The sequence below is a fragment of the Siniperca chuatsi genome, linkage group LG5 (assembly GCF_020085105.1).
Source record: "Siniperca chuatsi isolate FFG_IHB_CAS linkage group LG5, ASM2008510v1, whole genome shotgun sequence".
NCBI lineage: Eukaryota > Metazoa > Chordata > Actinopteri > Centrarchiformes > Sinipercidae > Siniperca > Siniperca chuatsi.
In genome coordinates this window covers 24326764-24344532 of record NC_058046.1, presented here as the reverse complement: position 1 = coordinate 24344532, position 17769 = coordinate 24326764, and the positions used below count along the sequence as shown (strand labels likewise).

General features: G+C 38.6%; 1 protein-coding gene across 1 annotated transcript; it reads left to right on the top strand.

Moving 5' to 3' along the window:
• Nucleotides 1-3223: 3223 nt before the first annotated feature.
• Nucleotides 3224-16577, top strand: cep78 (centrosomal protein 78). Its single transcript, XM_044197922.1, has 16 exons — nt 3224-3420; nt 4844-5112; nt 5283-5458; nt 5946-6018; nt 6127-6230; nt 6401-6575; nt 6701-6814; nt 7187-7251; nt 7343-7445; nt 8625-8742; nt 8955-8997; nt 9193-9342; nt 9482-9559; nt 10041-10222; nt 13211-13379; nt 14004-16577. The coding sequence occupies exons 2-16, from the start codon at nt 4851-4853 to the stop codon at nt 14616-14618; spliced, it is 2427 nt and encodes an 808-aa protein (XP_044053857.1). The 5' UTR covers nt 3224-3420; nt 4844-4850; the 3' UTR covers nt 14619-16577.
• Nucleotides 16578-17769: the final 1192 nt, after the last annotated feature.

Genomic DNA, 17769 nt, shown 5'->3' with positions numbered 1-17769 from the left:
ATCCTCTTCAACATCCTCCTCACTTCACTCTTGCTAATCTTTGCTACTTCCTGCTCCACACCAGTCACCTCTTCTACTCTTCGTTCCCTTTCATTTTCCTCATTCATCAACTCTTCAAAGTACTCCTTCCATCTTCCCATCACACTCCTTGCACCTGTCAATACATTTCCATCCTTATCTTTAATCACCCTAACCTGCTGCACATCCTTCCCATCTCTATCTCTTTGTCTGGCCAACCTGTACAAGTCCACCTCTCCCTCTTTAGTGTCCAGCCTAGCATACAAGTCCTCATATGCTCTTTGTTTGGCCTTTGCCACCTCTACCTTCACCTTACGCTGCATCTCCCTGTACTCCTGTCTACTCTCTTCAGTCCTCTCAGTGTCCCACTTCTTCTTAGTTAAACTCTTTCTCTGTATACACTCCTGAACTTCCTCATTCCACCACCAAGTCTCCTTGTCCACTTTTCTCTTTCCAGATGACACACCGAGTACCCTCCTACCTGTCTCCCTGATCACATTAGCTGTAGTGGTCCAGTCATCTGGGAGCACTTCCTGACAACCCAGAGTCTGTCTCAGCTCCTCCCTGAAAACTACATGACATTCTTCCTTTTTCAACTTCCACCACTTCGTCCTCTGCTCTGCCTTTGTCCTCTTCATCTTCCTCACCACCAGAGTCATTTTACACACTACCATCCTGTGTTGTCTGGCTACACTCTCCCCTACCACTACTTTACAGTCACTGGTCTCTTTCAGATTACAACATCTACACAAGATGTAGTCCACCTGAGTGCTTCTACCTCCGCTCTTATGTGTCACCCTATGTTCCTGCCTCTTCTGGAAGAAAGTGTTCACTACAGCCATTTCCATCCTTTTTGCAAAGTCTACCACCATCTGTCCTTCTGCATTCCTGTCCTGAATACCAAACCTGCCCATCACATTCTCATCACCTCTGTTCCCTTCACCTACATGCCCATTGAAATCTGCACCAATCACCACTCTCTCACCTCTGGGGATGCTCTACATCACTTCATCTAACTCACTCCAGAATTTCTCTTTCTCTTCTAACTCACATCCTACCTGTGGGGCATAACCACTCACAACATTGAACATCACCCCTTCAATTTCCAGCTTCAGACTCATCAACCTGTCTGATACTCTTTTCACCTCTAGAACATTCCTCACAAACTCCTCTTTCAGGATAACTCCTACTCCGTTTCTCTTCCTATCTGACCCATGGTAGAACAACTTGAACCCTGCTCCTAAGCTTCTAGCCTTGCTACCTTTCCACCTGGTCTCCTGGACACACAGTATGTCCACCTTCCTTCTCTGCATCATGTCAATCAACTCTCTAGCCTTCCCTGTCATAGTCCCAACATTCAAAGTCCCTACTCTCAGTGCTACATTCTTAGCTTTCCTCTTCTCTCTCTCGCCTACAAACACACCTTCCTCCTCTCGTTCTTCGTCTTCGACCAACAGTAGTCCCATTTCCACCGGTACCCTGCAGGTCAACAGCACCAGTGGCGGTCGTTGTTAACCCGGGCCCCGACCGATCCGGTATGGAAGTCATTGTCATGATTTGCATTTTTAATTTGGCATGTGTTTTACGTTGGATGCCCTTCCTGACACAACCCTCTGCATTTATCCAGACTGGCACAAGAAGACACTTATTGTGGGACCCAAATGCCCCTCATGCCTTGTAACGCAAACCCATAACATATTTGATATATATCGTATCGGTACTGTTACGGAATAGATAATTAGGACTGGTTCAAATCATTACCAGAACATTAATAAGGATATTTTCGGCTATCGGGCCTGACAACAATATAATCAAACTGATCTTAAAAGCAACATACTGTGCTCCACTTTTATCAATGACATTAAACTCTTTTTTCTTTATAGTTTGTTCAGATTTATTAATTTAGACAACAGATAAGATCAGATAAGATAAGCCTTTATGATCACTGGGTAGAAATTTACACAGCAGTACAAGAAAAGGCTGAGACAAAGAACTATTTAAAATGAAAGACATTAAATTGGATGAGCACATACATAATATACATTACAATACTCTAGGCCACATACATGAGTTGTGCATTGTGCAAATATGTGTTCAAATATGTATGTGCAGAAATAATGAGTCCAGGACCACTAGTGTATGTAGTACATATATTATATAAATAATGATGATGAAGAATAATAATACCATATCATATATGATTCTACCAAAATTTCATAACGATGAATATTTTTAAAATGAATAATGGATGGAATTTTAGCATACAAAATCTATTGTACACTTTCTTGTCATCCATAAATATATTTCTGTTCAGCATATGGAGTCTTCCCCTCTGCCTTCACTTTTTTGGCATTGTCACACACAGTGGTGGAAGAAGTATTCAGATCCTTTACTCAGTAAAGTAGCAATACCACACTGTGAAAATATATAAAAAGCCCTGCATTCAAAACCTTACTTAAGTAAAAGTATGTAAGTATTATCAGCAAAATTAACTTAAAGTGAAGTACTCTTTATGAAATAAAATGATCACTGTCAGTGTTTTATTATATATTATGTTTTTGGAATAATTTTTCACTGTAGTTATTTAACGTTGTGCTAATTTTAACTACTTTGTATAGTGTTAGCTTAATCAGTACAATACAGCAATGCATCATATTCTATTCTAAGATCATCATATGTTTGTAGCGTCGTTGTCCTGTGAGAACCATGCATCTCTAAAAAGTCATCTTTTCATGAGTTCAGAAAAACAGCCCTGTTTTCATCTTTGTGACAATGCATTTTCCAGCTTTCCAGGAGGGCATTTAAATTGTTTATTTAGCTGAAGTAGGAGAAATTTCTCAACCCATAAAGGAACACTTAATCCTTCAGTTTATCAGATTTTTTTTTATTCAAAATCACCACCGGATAGGCCTACATAGTTTTCACTGGACAGGAAGAGTATGAACAATTGTAATCTGAAAAGTAACTAAAACTGTCAGACAAATGTAGTGGAGTAGAAGTATAAACTTACATAAAATGGAAACACTCAAGTAATGTACAAGCAGATTCATACTTAAGTACAGTTCTTGAGTAAATGTACTTAGTTACATTCCACCACTGGTCACACAAGACTATCAGTTTACAAGACACTCCACTCAAAAGCCATCTATGATTATGAGGGAATTCATGTGTGCCTCCGCTTCGATAGGTGGCAGCAGGGCTCTGGATGGAGCATAGGATGGACTCACACCGACAGCAGTGAGGAAGTGAGGTGGCCGAGGCTTTTGACTGGCACAACAGCGCCACTTTTAAGCGGTCGTTCACTTCGTCAACAATAACAGTCCTCAGAAGTTGTCAGACTGTGGTCAAGGATAACCGGGAGAACAGTGCCACGACGATACAGCCTTCAGTTATATGTGGGAGGTATATTAAATTGTTTTTGGTTTGATTAAATGTTATTTAATAATGCATGAAAATACAGCTAAAAACATAACCGTTGACGGCTTGTCAGCAGCACGAGAGCCTGCTACTCGCCTTCACAACCGACGGTTGCTAGGAGCTTAGCTTGCTAACGCCACTGGCTGAACTGTGCTACCGCTGACACCTAACTATGTAGGTTAGCACCAGGACATAGTTTGTAATTAATACTAGACAACCAAACTATCTTTTAGCGTTTAAGTTACTAAAGGTTTAACTTTAACGTTCAGGTGTCACACCAAAATCTGTGACCGTTATCTTTAACGGTAGGTCAGCCATGGAGGAAAGGCTGATTAGTTAGTTAAGTTAGTTGACCAAATAGTGACAGGTGAGGTGTTGGCTCTACAGACAAAACTATTCACTGCTTCCACCTGTTTCTGATATCAGAGCTATCAAAAATGTCCCCCGATGTATCCCTAACATTTTAGGTAACACGAATCAAATTGTTTTACTTTATTTATAGGATCGCCATTTTTGTTAACGGATATCAAAATATATGACCAGAAAAACCTTTGGAAGTGACAGTATACTATATTTCTAATCACGTCACAGAATCTGCCAGTATACAAGTTGGCCAAGACGTTTTGTTACCTAAGACCAAATGTCTTTACTACAATTTTTTTGCACACCAGAAAGTCTTTTAGACAGATCTGTCGGATCCAAACTCTTACTGTGAAAGACCCAGTTTATGATGTTTTGATCCTCAGAACTTAAAATTCAGAATGGACCAAATTAAATAATGAAATAAAAATATGTAATTAAAGCTGGTACAAGGGATCAACAGTGTATGCGACTGACTTGATTCTTCCAATAGTTAAATAGGTTCATACATAAGTCTGTCTTAAAACAATAGTCAGATGCCCATATATACATTAAAACACTTCTTTCTGTAATCATTCCTCCTGATCATACTGTCCCTAAAGAGATTCCTTTCTAATGTACTTCAATTGTAACTGATGGGGGTTGTGTTTCCCTGGACAGTGTTTCCTTGTTGAGCTGCAGTGGAGGGATAGTAACACAAAGAGGGAATTTTGTACTTAAAAGACTAACTTTGGAACATACCCACATGGTTTGTCTAACTCAGACTGCTGAAGCCTCATATTCAGAAAAATTGTGAACCTATCCTATAAGTAATCTATTCTAAGGACATTGACCTTATATGCAAATACATGTGTAAAATTGCAGAAATCAAGAATTGGACTGAGGCAGCCATTTACTGGATAAAAATAAAATTATGGCGATGGAGAGATTTTGTTTATTCACTCTGTCAGTACCAGAGGAGTGGATAAGATCGCATGGCCGTATTAATCTTGAATTATTCTGACCAGTGAAAGTTTGCTTAACGACTTAAAATATTTTTTGTTCCTAGGTCAAAGATGGTTCAAGACAGTGCTCACATTCGGCGGCAGGGTGCCCAGGACTTCATGGCATACTATGACTTTGCCTGTGCCAGACAGGAATCAGTCCCTCTCCCTGCTGTGAAGATGAACCTTGACAAAGGGAGGCTGGACTTTAATGGAGACAGGGTCAAACTCACCGACTGGCCACCCATTCTCAACTCTATCTGCATCAACAAACACCTGCACCACATTGCAATAAGTAGCACATACCAAGCTAGTCTGGGTTCTGGAGACACAGGTAAGGCAGAAAATAAACCTGGTACATCAAGTAACAGTGAGAATAAAAAACTGTTTATACCCTCTTAATTAGCTATGTTATTGAAACATGTACAGGATAAGTTACATTATAAACTTGAATGACTTACCAATTTTGCATGTAAACATTAATCATATCACTGCCAATTTCAGATAGACGGTACTATAAGTCTAGCTTCAGGAAGAAGATCCCAGCCATTCGCTCTAAGGAGATGACATTTAAGTTGTGCAAGGCCCTGAGAGAGTGTCTGAATGTCTCTCCCAACCTCAAGACTTTGCAGCTTAATGGACTTCCACTGAGAGAGAGGGACCTCATCACCTTGACAAAGGTAAAAACAGAATATGATTTGCTGTGTAAACAGTGAAGTTTTAACTATTTTATTGTTTTTTATGTATTTAGAGAGACAGGCACAGAATCATACGCTCATTTGCATTTACTCCCCACTTGTCTTCTTACTCTCTAATACCGGAAGCAATTTCTGAGCTGTGAGTGTTGAGACTTAACCCTGTTTACTGTAAACAGCAATGAATACTGTCATCTTTGAGGAGGAAACATGACTTTTGGATGTGTCGGACATAAAACCTGGGTAAATATTGATTCAAACAGCTGCTCTGTTTAAGAGGGAAATTTGGTAAAAACTAAAAATAATGAGCCCTATGTATTGTAGAAAAGGTTTCAGTTGTAGTCATCTGGACAATGTTTTCAAATTCAAGAAGTTTTGGCTCCCATCCGGAAGTCATTCTCAATGTATAACAATGGAACACTCCTGGACGAATGAGGGACTACACCGTTTAGCCCTATGTATTCTATTCCAGGGTTTAGCAAAAAGTGTTTCCTTGGAAAACCTTTCTCTGGCTAACTGTCCAATCACTGACGAGGGCTTAGAGGGTATGTATATTCACAGTATTATTTCCTTTTATTGTTCAGAAAGCCTTCATACAATTGTACTGTATGTGAGTGTGTTGTCTTTGTAAGTAATGTTGTCATATGTTTCAGTCATTTGCCAAAGTGTTAAGTATTCTACAAGCATCAGGACGGTGGATTTTACAGGGTGCAATCTCACCTGGAGAGGGGCAGAGCATATGGCCAGCATCATCAAGGTATAAAATGTACTTTTAAAAGACTTTATCTGGCATACTATTTTTAATATGTTATGGACTCTATGTACTGTAGTGACGTGTAATTAATCATTAATTGTAAACCCAGACCATATTTAACATATTACCTGTATACAAACATATTTGTGTAAGAATGCATTTTTTTTTCTCAGCATCAGGGAATGCAGAGGCATGGTACTGCATGGGCAGAGTCTCTGAGGTATCGACAGCCACAGTTTGAGGGAATGGGGGGTCTCCGGCGTGTCACCCTAAACTCTAACACTTTGATTGGGGATCGGGGTGCTGCTGCTCTTGCACATGAACTGGCCGAGGACCTCTGGGTTAAAGGTTAGTAGGTGTGTGGGTTTGAGAGAAATACAATGAGGCAAAGAGAAGAGTGTTTTTTGATGCTGTTTCTTATTGTAGGAATAGTGCTCAGGTTTTCTTTTTCTGTTTTGTGACTGTTTGAACAGCTGTGGACCTACAGAGGTGCGGTCTATCCAGTGATGGAGCTCGTCGTTTGCTGGAAGCCTTGAAAACTAATTCTGCTCTTTGTGTACTAGATATTCGTAGTAACCCTTTAATTGGTAAGAAGCTACCTCAACCAAAGTCATAACATTCTCTAGATTTTTCCACACTGAATAGAAATTTGGCCAAAATTATAAATTATTGGTATGTTGTTTGTTCCACACAGCGCTTGTGTATTGTGGGTATAATTAACATTGCAGCCTCAAGGTACAGCTAGCGCATTGTTAGATTTTTATTTAGCTGTGTACCAATTGCATACTAATTCTAACCAAGTTTCCAGTATGTAGAGTTTTCATACCAGAAAAAGCTATAATTGCTATATAACACTATAATTACTTTAACACTGTAATTGTTCAGAAACATCTCTGAAAAAAACATAAATCTCTGGAAAAACATTTTTCCTTACTGAATGTTTTTTTTTTCCTTTACAGACAAGGTCCTAATTAAAACTATAATAGAGAAAGTACTGATGAATGCTGATGGACAGTCACCAGAGGTGAGCTAATGTCATCATTCAAAGTCTAAGAAAAAATATTTTGTTACAAATGTGTTTCTGTGGTTTGTATCTTCCTTATGTTGTACTGCAGTATTGCTGGATCAAGCCTGCAGCCACAGAGCCACAGAGAGCTTCTGGTCCAAAGAGGCGAGCACTACCCAGTACAGTCAGAGGAAAAGCTACATTTAGGATAGGTACGTGTATGCATTTATCTTGTTTCTCACAATGCAACATTCAACATAGGCACCTGTCTGTGATTTCAAACAGTTGTATCCCTAGTCAGACAAAACACACTATAAATATTTGTGGTAGTGACCACACAATCATTTATCAATCCATAAAAATAAAAAAATTAGTTTATTTTTAATTAACATTGGCAAAAGGGTTTTGTCTCAGCACTTCATCGGGCTCATAAAAATATCTTTTATTGTGGCTGTAAGTGACCAAAAAGGTTAATTTTCCCATACTGATCTAAACTGTCTTAAGTTGCTAGTGTCAAAGAATTTTTGGATGGTCAGACTCCCAAACTGCCAATTTGGCATTTAGACAAAGTTGAAAGGCAAATCCGCAAGTCTCCAGCCTTTGCAATAGTAAGCACAGCCTTCAGTGTTGGATATCTTTTGAATCTGTTTGAGATAGCGCCTATTATCTCCTACTCATATTATCTCTTTCTGACTTCTCATCTTTTGGCTTTTAAGTCATCTGGAGACATGGTAAGAACTGAATTAATTTTCATCCTGTTCTCCCTTGTGTTACTCCAGACAGCTCTGCAGACTGGTGCAAAAAGAAACTTGAAAATGGTGCTTGCTTGATGTGATTTAGATGTCTTTAATAGAATGTTAAAAATATTTTTAACAAGTCTACTTTTATTTATATGACAAAATGATGTAGATCCTCACCTGACATCAATGTCAACCCTTTTAAATACTTTTGGTTTGGATACCCTGTGGTAAATATGAAAAGCAAAAGATGAGAGTGCCATGTTGTCTCATGACTGATACAGTAACTAAAATTATTTTCAGCCAGACTCGTCAGCCTTTATGTTCTTTTGCTTGTGATGTTTAGAGCCTGCTTTTTTAGATGTAAAGCACCTCGTGGACACACAATATATCACTCCCTTATAACCGGTAATTCATGTATTAATTAATTCATGGTAAGCCCAGGAATGGCTACACACATCATGGAACCAGGATCATTCACCCACCACCTAATGAAGTACATCGAACTCTGTGAGGGCCTTTGCAGCCATGACTCTGTATGTCCTTGCTCAAGAACAGAGCTCAATTGCCAATGCTCCCAGAAAACTTTCCTGTGGCTAAAAGCTCTACGTTCGTGAATTTGCACTTGTTTACACAGCTCTCTTTCTGGTGCAGCCCCTCGTAAAGGAGCATCTCCTGGAGGGCGGAGTTCATGCGTTGCACAGACACAGAAGTCCTTTTCCCGCTCCCCTTGTGTGCCTTGGCGTGCTGCTGCACGAGCTGAACGCCAGAGGTGAGGAAATGTCAGCAAACCAATTTAGTTTTATTTATTTTCTATAGACACTGTGTTCTATTTAGAAGTTCAAGACATCCTAATTATTATTTTAAAACATTGATAGAACAAAATTATCAGATCAAAAAAATCTACAAAACACTCATCAGGTGTTGCTGTGATATCGCTCAGTGAATCAAAGACTAATATTATGTTGGATCCCTTTGTTGCAGAGGTATGCCTCCTGCAGTCAGTGTGATAGATCAAAGCTTTCAGGTGAGTTTTATTTTGTTTATGTACAGTGTATTACTGTAAAAAAAAAAAGCATTATCGCAGAGTATGGATCGGATTAATATCAAATCATTTATGTATTTGCCAGAGACTTTCTGGAGTAGAAAATAGATCCAGAACCCAGTCAAGAAAGGGGATTTAAACTCAAACTGTATTTTAATCTTTATCTGTTGAAATTAGGGTGCAGCTACAGTGAGAGTAACTGTGGAGTCAGATTCAGAGAGAGAGGAGGATGAGGAAGAGGAAGAAGTGGTGGTGGAAGTGGACCAGAGACCATCTTCTCTTAGTCTCCAGGACAGCATCACTGGATGGCAGTTTGAACATATGCAGGTTAGTCACATCAGGCTATTGCCCAAACTGGAACTTTTTAAGTTTTGTAGACAAGACAAAGGCAAAGTTTTTGGACTTAATCAGTTTACTTTGAAGCATGCTGTGTATTTGTGTGTGTGTTTTTATGCATGCCCTGCAGATGGAGCTAAAGGAGTGTCGTCTGAGGCTGGCAGAGGAGCGCAGAGCCAGACTGAAAGCTGAGTCAAGGCTCATGGAGGTAATGATTATCTCATTATTATGTTATTTATTTTCCATCTGTTTTCCTCTACTGCAGCTTTTCACCAGATTGCATTTTCTTGAATAAGCTGAGGAATGCGCTCTGGATGTAAAGTTTGTGGACATGGTAAAAGCCTTAATTTTAGAGATCTTGTTATGACACAGCAGGATCTTTATTCCATGCTAACATTATATAGCTTGAGGGTCGGCTGCCAGATTGAAGTAGGTTTTGGATAATTACAGTCGTTATAACTCCAAATGAAGTGTTTATTGTTCAGTCTAAAATTGGGAGAAAGCTCCTTTAATGGTAGGTAAAAGAGGCTACTTCCAGCAATTTTGTAACATCTCAAATCCAACAGACAGTCATGTGCTTTTGAAACACTTGGATGTAATGGTTACCTTTAAGTTACAGTACTGTGTTATGTTCATATAACTGGCTTCAAGATGCCCTTTTATTCAGTCTTTTTCTTATTTCTATTCAGTATGAGTTGGAGAATGCCCGTCTTCGTAACACCAACCTCTCCCTATCAGAAGTACTTGCAGCCACTGGCTCTGCATCAGCACCACCTGCTTTCAGTGCACTTGAAGATGAGGCAGTGCTTGAGAGCATTGAGAACTCATTTACCAAGTTCCATGCTTTCCTGGATCTCCTCAAGGATGCTGGGTGGGTATTCTTAAAACTGGTCAGTATAACTTTTCTCTTTTGACTTGGACTGTGCCAAATTGGCTCTGGGCCTAGGTGGTTTAAAGAACATCTTGAACTTTCAGTTTCATTATGAATCTCTGGTCATTCCAGTTTTTTTCCTTTCATTTGTCATATTGGTGTTCCCCACCTGGGAATCCAGTCAAAAATTGGCTGAGGGTACTTTTTTGCTTTAAAGAAGTAGCAAATGTTTGATAACGTATGATTTTCAGTTCCGTCAAAAATACAGAAGCTGGTCTTTCTATGATACGGAGATGCTGTATTTTGGTTAGTGTTAAGCGATATGTTAAAATTTCCCAACTGGCCACTGTCAGCCCAACGACTGCCGATTGCCCATATATTCACGCAGGTGTGTATAGCTCACTGAACGAGAGTCTGGCGCTTCTTCGGAGGCAGACCATTAAATTAGCAAAATAAAATGACAAACATTGGCCACAAAAAGAAAACAACCGATTGCCAATGTATTCGTTCAATCACCCAACCCTAGTGGCTGCGTAGGATTGTTTCTGACTCATGTGATCCAAACATTTCCAATAACTCCAGAGCGTTGTAAAGTCCAACAGTCCAAATTTATTGAAAAAAGATTGATGTAATCATTTCCAAACTTCACAACATGTTTTTATCTAGCGAAGTATTCTTCTTCAATCCATATTTGTTTGCGTTTAGCCTTTCAAAAACATTTTCACTGCGCTCAAAAAACTGTTTGCTCTCCCACTTGCCGCATCAATCTAACAGCACCACAATGGATGAGTTATATTCATTAAAGAAAGTTGATTTGATTTAAAAAAAAAAAAAAAAAAAAAAAAAGACTAACTCATTTAATCTGATTAATAACTTTATTCAAAGTGATTTTTTAATTTTCTTTAGGGTGATGACCTCATAAAATGTGAAAACAGACATTCAAAGCTTCATTCGAAAATCTCAAAAGATGTTTCCAATGAAAATAAAATGACATTCTGTACAGCACTAAGTAGGCTAATTGCATATTAGACACACAGCATTGTAGGCTAGCAAATATCATACATGCTACAATGACCTCTATCACCAGCTTTTATGTTGTTTTTTTGGTTGATGTTGGGTTTTTTTTTTTTTTACACAAATACCATCTTATACTGTTTTCCCCCCGGTGAAATGTAAGGAAGGTATGAAAAAACAGATACCGCCTAAGCCTATTACAAAGTATTAGAAAAATTGTAAGGTTGACTCCAAACAGCTTCCCCTAAGCTCCTAATATATAACCATAGGTGAACCAAGCAAATAAGCACAGACAAGCCAAGTATGCGCTACCTGCCCAGCATAAAATGAGACAAAGCAAAAGTAAATAATGGATGAGAGTTAAACATCTAGAAAGAAACCCAGATATTTCTTTTCAGGAGTTTGTGAACCAAACCAGAGCTACAAGACGAGGGATTAGTGGACATTTTACACAATTCCAATGGGATACCCATGTTGCTCTGTGTCTGCCGGTTTTCTAAGTTGGCTACACATGTCAGCCATAAGCCGATAATACTGTCAATGAAGGTTTTGCTGCTATGACTTTGTTTTGTAGTCTGTTGACCCTCTTGTGGACAAACATCGCTTCATGCAGCTTTAATATTTGTTGATCAACTACTTGATTAATCAACTTTCTTCTGATATCGATACATCATGACATTTGCTTATGTATGGAAAACCACATCAAGTTGTGTAGTTTGTGTAGTGCAATATGCACATGATGAAAAGGGTATTCTCTCAGTAGACTACGGGTAAGGTGGCAAACAAGTGTCTTTCCCAGAACCATAGGAGATTTCAGTTTCATTCTGAGATGCCCTTTGCAAAAATCTGATACTGAGCCCAATTCAAAGGAGTGTTTCATTCTGAGAGGATGAGTTTCACTGGCATGGAACCAGTTTTTTTTTTTTTTTTTGTTTGTTTTATTTCAACCTTTTATTTTGGTCATAAATGTATTATCTACTTTTGTTTTAAACTTATTTAATGATTCATACTTAAGGGCCATTAAAGGATGCTGAGTTATTTCAAAACCAGAGCCTTAAGGTGCAGTCAATAGGTGGGGACCAAAATCCACCCAGTATTGTCCTTGAACGTAGGCTATAGTGATGGGAATTGTGGCTATTTGAAGGGAGCCAGATCTTTCCATTCCTCTTTCTGTTCCCGGCTAACGGCTCTTCATTTAGTACCGCTTCTGCTGGTCACTGCCTAAATAAATATGCAAGATTCTTCATCTGCAGTACATTGAAATATTCTGTTATATTGATGGTTAAAAGGTGGGATATATCAAGAATAATTGTCCTAGTTGTATTACAAAAATAACACCCTACTAATGAAATAGTATGGTCAATAAATAATTACACAACTCTATACAGACACATGCAGCGTATTTCAATTTAATTTGTATGATATAATATGAAACAAAAAATATGTCTGCTCTGTTCAAAATGTGTCATTTGTTTGTTCTGCGGGGGTCCAAGAATCAGCTCTCAGACGGGAGCCGGCTCCCATCGTTCACCTAAAGGAGCGTCCGACACATCACTGATCGGCTAGGTCTTACTTTGCTACCTGCATTTACTTTCCGTCAGCAGTGTACAGCTCCATTTGCTGGGTTTTCGGCATTGATGTAATCACCCTACATTTGGTTCTTCTTTTGGGGCTTCGGCAGTTTAAAAAAAAAAGTTGAATTCACCTTTTAATCTGACTCACTCATTCCTCATGTTAACCACTATTTTATCCTTTTACCCAGTGGAAAGATATAGATAAGATAAATATTGTTTTATACTTTATAATATATATATATATATATATATATATATATATACTGTATATTACAGTATGAGCAAGCCATAAGGTCCCGACTGTGTCTACACCATTCAATCTTAATTAATCTTAATGGATGCGGATGGATGGATTGGATGGATTTACTTTGAATGAATTTCATCTCCTTTTTTTTTGTAGCCTAGGTCAGCTAGCTTCAATGGCTGGAATTGACAAGTCAGATTTCCACCCTCCGGGAAGACCTCAGCTCTCTTCTACAATAGGACCTCATTTGGGTGGTGCAGCATCACTGACTAGAGGGGAGTATCGGGCTGTTCGGGCAAGGACTGATGTTTCATCTTTGCTAAAGGTATGCAAAGCAATGTTTGGGGAAACGTTTGCCATGTGATTGTGTTATATCTGCACTGAGTATTTCAGTTTCATGTTTGCATGTAGTTTTAAAACACAGCAGCAGTGAGTCTACTTGACCATATGAGACCAAAACTCCATATGCAAATATTGCATTTTGGTCGAAGGATGAATTATTTAACAGAACCATAAACTTGCCTTCTGCAAGAGGCACTGTGCCTTAAACATTTCCATCTTACATCTGAGCTGTAACACCACGGAACCTGTGTAAATTAGGATTAACTTGACCTATTGTATACTAGCTCTAAGTCAAGTTTGAGGATTTATATTTTTCATAGCACTCCGTGAAGGGTCGTTTAATATAATGAGACATGCCACTCATGCTACTCAGAGAACAGGGGTTATGCAAATAACCTAAAGTTTTGAGTATTGCCTATATTATCATGTCTGTTTATTTGTTATAGTTCTCGTTCTCTTTGTTATAGTTATCTTGTTAACTGTCTCTGTATCTTTGTTAGTAGCATTAAATCCATAGGCTGTTTCCCATTACTAACTTTAAAAGGATCATTTAATGATTTGTCTGTTACTCCATTTTTCTCTTCAAACCTCCAATTTCTGTCTTTAGGTAGGCAGCGTACTGCCTGCTCCCCCTGGTAGACCGGCTGACACAACCACTCCCAGATCTCCATCCTCTGTCAAGGAGTCCTTGCGTGAAGATAGGCTGCTAGATGTGACCTTCAGTCAGGCTTTTGAACCAGAACCTGCTGTAGACCCTGGTGTAGGTGGAAAAGAGGAACCAGATAAATATTCAAAGCCTGATACCCAGCATGATTCAGGTTCTGAGCACAGTTTCCGTAGCCAAAAATCCTTTGATAAAGTTTTCTTTGGTAAAGCTTTTCAGACTCAACCAAGCCACCCTGAGAGCAACAGCAACTCTCACAGAAGCAATGGTTCCCATGGATACAGCTTCAACAACAGCTATGCTTACAGTCATGCTTCTCATAGCAACGGGTCTCTTGGTGGATTGTCCGGAAGATCAAGTGTTAGTGACGTTATAAGTGACAAGGCAGAGTCTGTGGGATCGGTAGGGTCAACTAACAGGGGGCAGGGAAGACTAGTTACAGTAGGCCAGTCAGGATCTGAAGGGTCTGAGGGGAAAGCCTTTCCTGGGAGTGAGACTCTGGAGCAGATCAGGTCTCTGGGCGGTCTGGGAGGGCAGTCAGACAATGAGTCCTTCTGACCAGAGAGACATGAAAAGCTGTGTATTGCGGTGTCTGTTCTTAGTGCCTTCTCCTTAAAATGCTTTCTGTTAAGATTGTTGTTCACTTTAAGAATGTCTATGATGTAGATTTTGTACATATTTTTTGGAGTCTAGATTTATTTTTAAATCTTAGGAAGACACAATACCAGTCTCAGTTATTTCATTGTTTTGTAAAGCGTCACGTTCTTTTGTAGATGCAGTTTGCACTTGGGGCATGTACAGTATACCATTTCATTCAGTAAAGTGTGATAGTAGATATTTGGGTTGCCAAGCTAACCTCGCCACAATCAAGTCTTAATTCAATCATTCAATCCCATTGTGGTCCTGTTCCATGTTTGAACACATCAAACCTCAGAGGGAAAATATATTGCATTATCTTAAAGCCATTTCATGGTAGCTTATTTCTCCTTTTTTAAATATATAATTTATGATGTAGAATTGTATCCTTTTGTTGTTCCTGTTCGGACATTCTTCACTGCTCTAAAATTTACGTTTTTTAATAAACATGTTAGCAGTTTCAAGTTGTGTTCCTGAGCTTCTAAATTCAAAATTCAAAAAGCTACTGCCACTCCCAAGTCAGAAATGCACCATAACAGTGCATTATGAACTTGGCATTGCCCCAATTTATACCTGTGAATTTCTCATTTTGAGGATTTTTCAATATGCCCTATATACTGTTTATGCCATTAATGTGTGCAGTATTGAGAACTAATACTAAAATAGATATTCACTAATAAAACTGTGTTGTGACACAAACCCCAAAAGGCTTCTAACTGAAAGACCCTGGTTTTACTAACAATTATTCTCAGCGCTGCATGTGTTGCTGTAATTTCCCCATTCCCATTGTTACTTGTCCATTCCATATAGCATTGTCAGTGGGTGAAATTGTGCCAGAAAACGTTTTGGACCTGTGTCTACTTGCTTTCTAGATGCAGGACCAAAATCTGTTTACTACATTGGGTGTCTACGGTCTCTTTTGGTGCTGTGTCCTGAGAGACAAAGTAATGGGACCAAAGCATGATTTTTGTGGGTTAGAGTAGGACAGAGTGTTCTGTTGGCGTATCTGCATGTTTTCCATTACAAGTGAGCACCAAACATCAGTAAAAGCCAAAAGTACAGCTCTCTGCAAAGGTGAAAAGGAGTGCATAAAGTCTTTCATCTGTAACATATTCTCAGAGTTACGTAATCTTTTATTCTTCTTGTAGTCTTTTTTTGTACTTTTTTTTCCTCAAGACACCTCTTTTGCAAATAATGTACTCATTTTAGAGACTGAAGTAGAGAGTTTATTTCTTATTTGTTGTAGTAAGAGTTTTCGATGGAAATGCTGACATTTGTCACATCTCTCTGTTTATGTGTAGTTTACACACAACTGTAGTGCCTTAAATGCTGTGGAAGGTAAAGTGTGAATTACTATAGAAGCAGTAAGAGTTTCTTAGCTGTTGTATGTGCACTTGAGTACATCAGCCGGGGTTGGACTGTGTTGTCCAAGGATAATGTGTGATAGCTGTCTGTAATGTTTGAGCGCATGATATGAAACAATTTCACAGTTTATGCACAGTTGCTGTAGCAACCTGTGTCACTGTTGTGGCCCTACCGGACCTTGATTTAATGCTGAAGCAGTTTTCTTTTAGTAAAATCAAGTAAAACTACACTTGTCAAATTTCGGTGAGGCATTTGTGCAACATCCCAGTTGTAATTGTTTTTTACATACATTTATTCAAATTTAAAGTGGGACTATGTAACTTTTAAAAGAAAAAATAGCACTTTTATCCTTTTAGAAATGAAATGTTGAATCCATAAACATACAAACACAACATTGCTCAATTCACTACACTACACTTTTCTTCTACAGCCTTGCTTGGTCTGGTATGACCACTAGTTTATGGTGGCTAATTCTAGCAAACTTTACTGTATAATAAACTATTGCTGTAAAATGGACATTGCTGTTTCAGTTTGTTTGTTTTGGTGACTCCTCTGTGTGTGTGTTACTGTTACACAATGTTAAACAAAAGCTTTTACCAGTAAGCTAATAATAGGAACAAGTGAAGATACAGAGTCAGGATGAAAGTGAAGGTAACTTTAGGCAATACTCAAAATGTTCAGAATGTCCTGAAGGACTTTCAGATTGGTTTATGGAAACACTGAGGAAGCTGAAGTCATTACTGTTTTGCAAACCATGGGTGTGGTGCTCTTAATGCTTCCCTAGTCTGCAATTTTGTTCAGCATTTAGCAAGTACTGAAATTAAGTCCCTCCTTTAAAGTTCTTGACCTGTGTGAGTGATGAAGGTCAGTGTGTAAATGGTCATTTCAGTTTTAATTTGTTCTTACGAGTGATCTGACCGTTAATCTTAAAATGGGATTGATTCACCATTTTGGAAAAAAACATGGGGAAAATCTTTGAAAAATCAAACCAGCTCTTAATTTATATTTTGAAGTGTGTGAATATATATAGTCAATAATAATAATATGAATTGAAAAGCTGAAAGGTCCTGAAGGTGCATCATTCTTAAATTATAATAAAACAATAGCCTGTCATGCCACACAATGTTGATAGTACAGCATATGTACTATTTTGCTGTATGAATGAGTGTTTCACTATCAATGTACTGATGCCACTTTGATAAGTCAATTATCAAAGCTCTTCCGCTTCTTTCGGTGTCATAGAAGATTGTACAACATTGGCTTATTGTTATCATCACAGGACACATTCCCAGACTCTACTTTGCACTTTCAATCTTAGTAACGGCAGAACAAAGTAAGGGGTTGGGGAAACTGTGTGAAAATTGCTGTCATGTTTTATGATCTCTACCATAACTATAGCTGCTCCACAAATATGGAGACGACTGCAGCAGCACTAACAGAAAAAGGAACAAAGAGAAGAAAAAATCCCAAGTGGAGGCACAACAAAAGAAACACCACATGAAAACTGACACACTCATATTGCAAGTACAAATATTTCAGTATATCAAAATCAGTAGATGCCAAGCCTTCTTCCATCTGGGCCAAGAGATATCACCCAAGGTCAATATCTACACTGAGAGAATTACATTCTTTTTGTCCAAGGTGACTTACAGTAAGTGCATTCAAACTCCATACGCACAAAACCACCACATGAACAACAAACACAAAA

Excerpts from the sequence above, each read along its gene's own strand:
- cep78 (XM_044197922.1), top strand. The coding sequence starts at position 4,851 with ATGGTTCAAGACAGTGCTCACATTCGGCGGCAGGGTGCCCAGGACTTC. Across the intron at positions 6,815-7,186 it reads TCGTAGTAACCCTTTAATTG|ACAAGGTCCTAATTAAAACT; the intron begins GTAAGAAGCTAC and ends TTTCCTTTACAG. Across the intron at positions 8,743-8,954 it reads GCACGAGCTGAACGCCAGAG|AGGTATGCCTCCTGCAGTCA; the intron begins GTGAGGAAATGT and ends CCTTTGTTGCAG.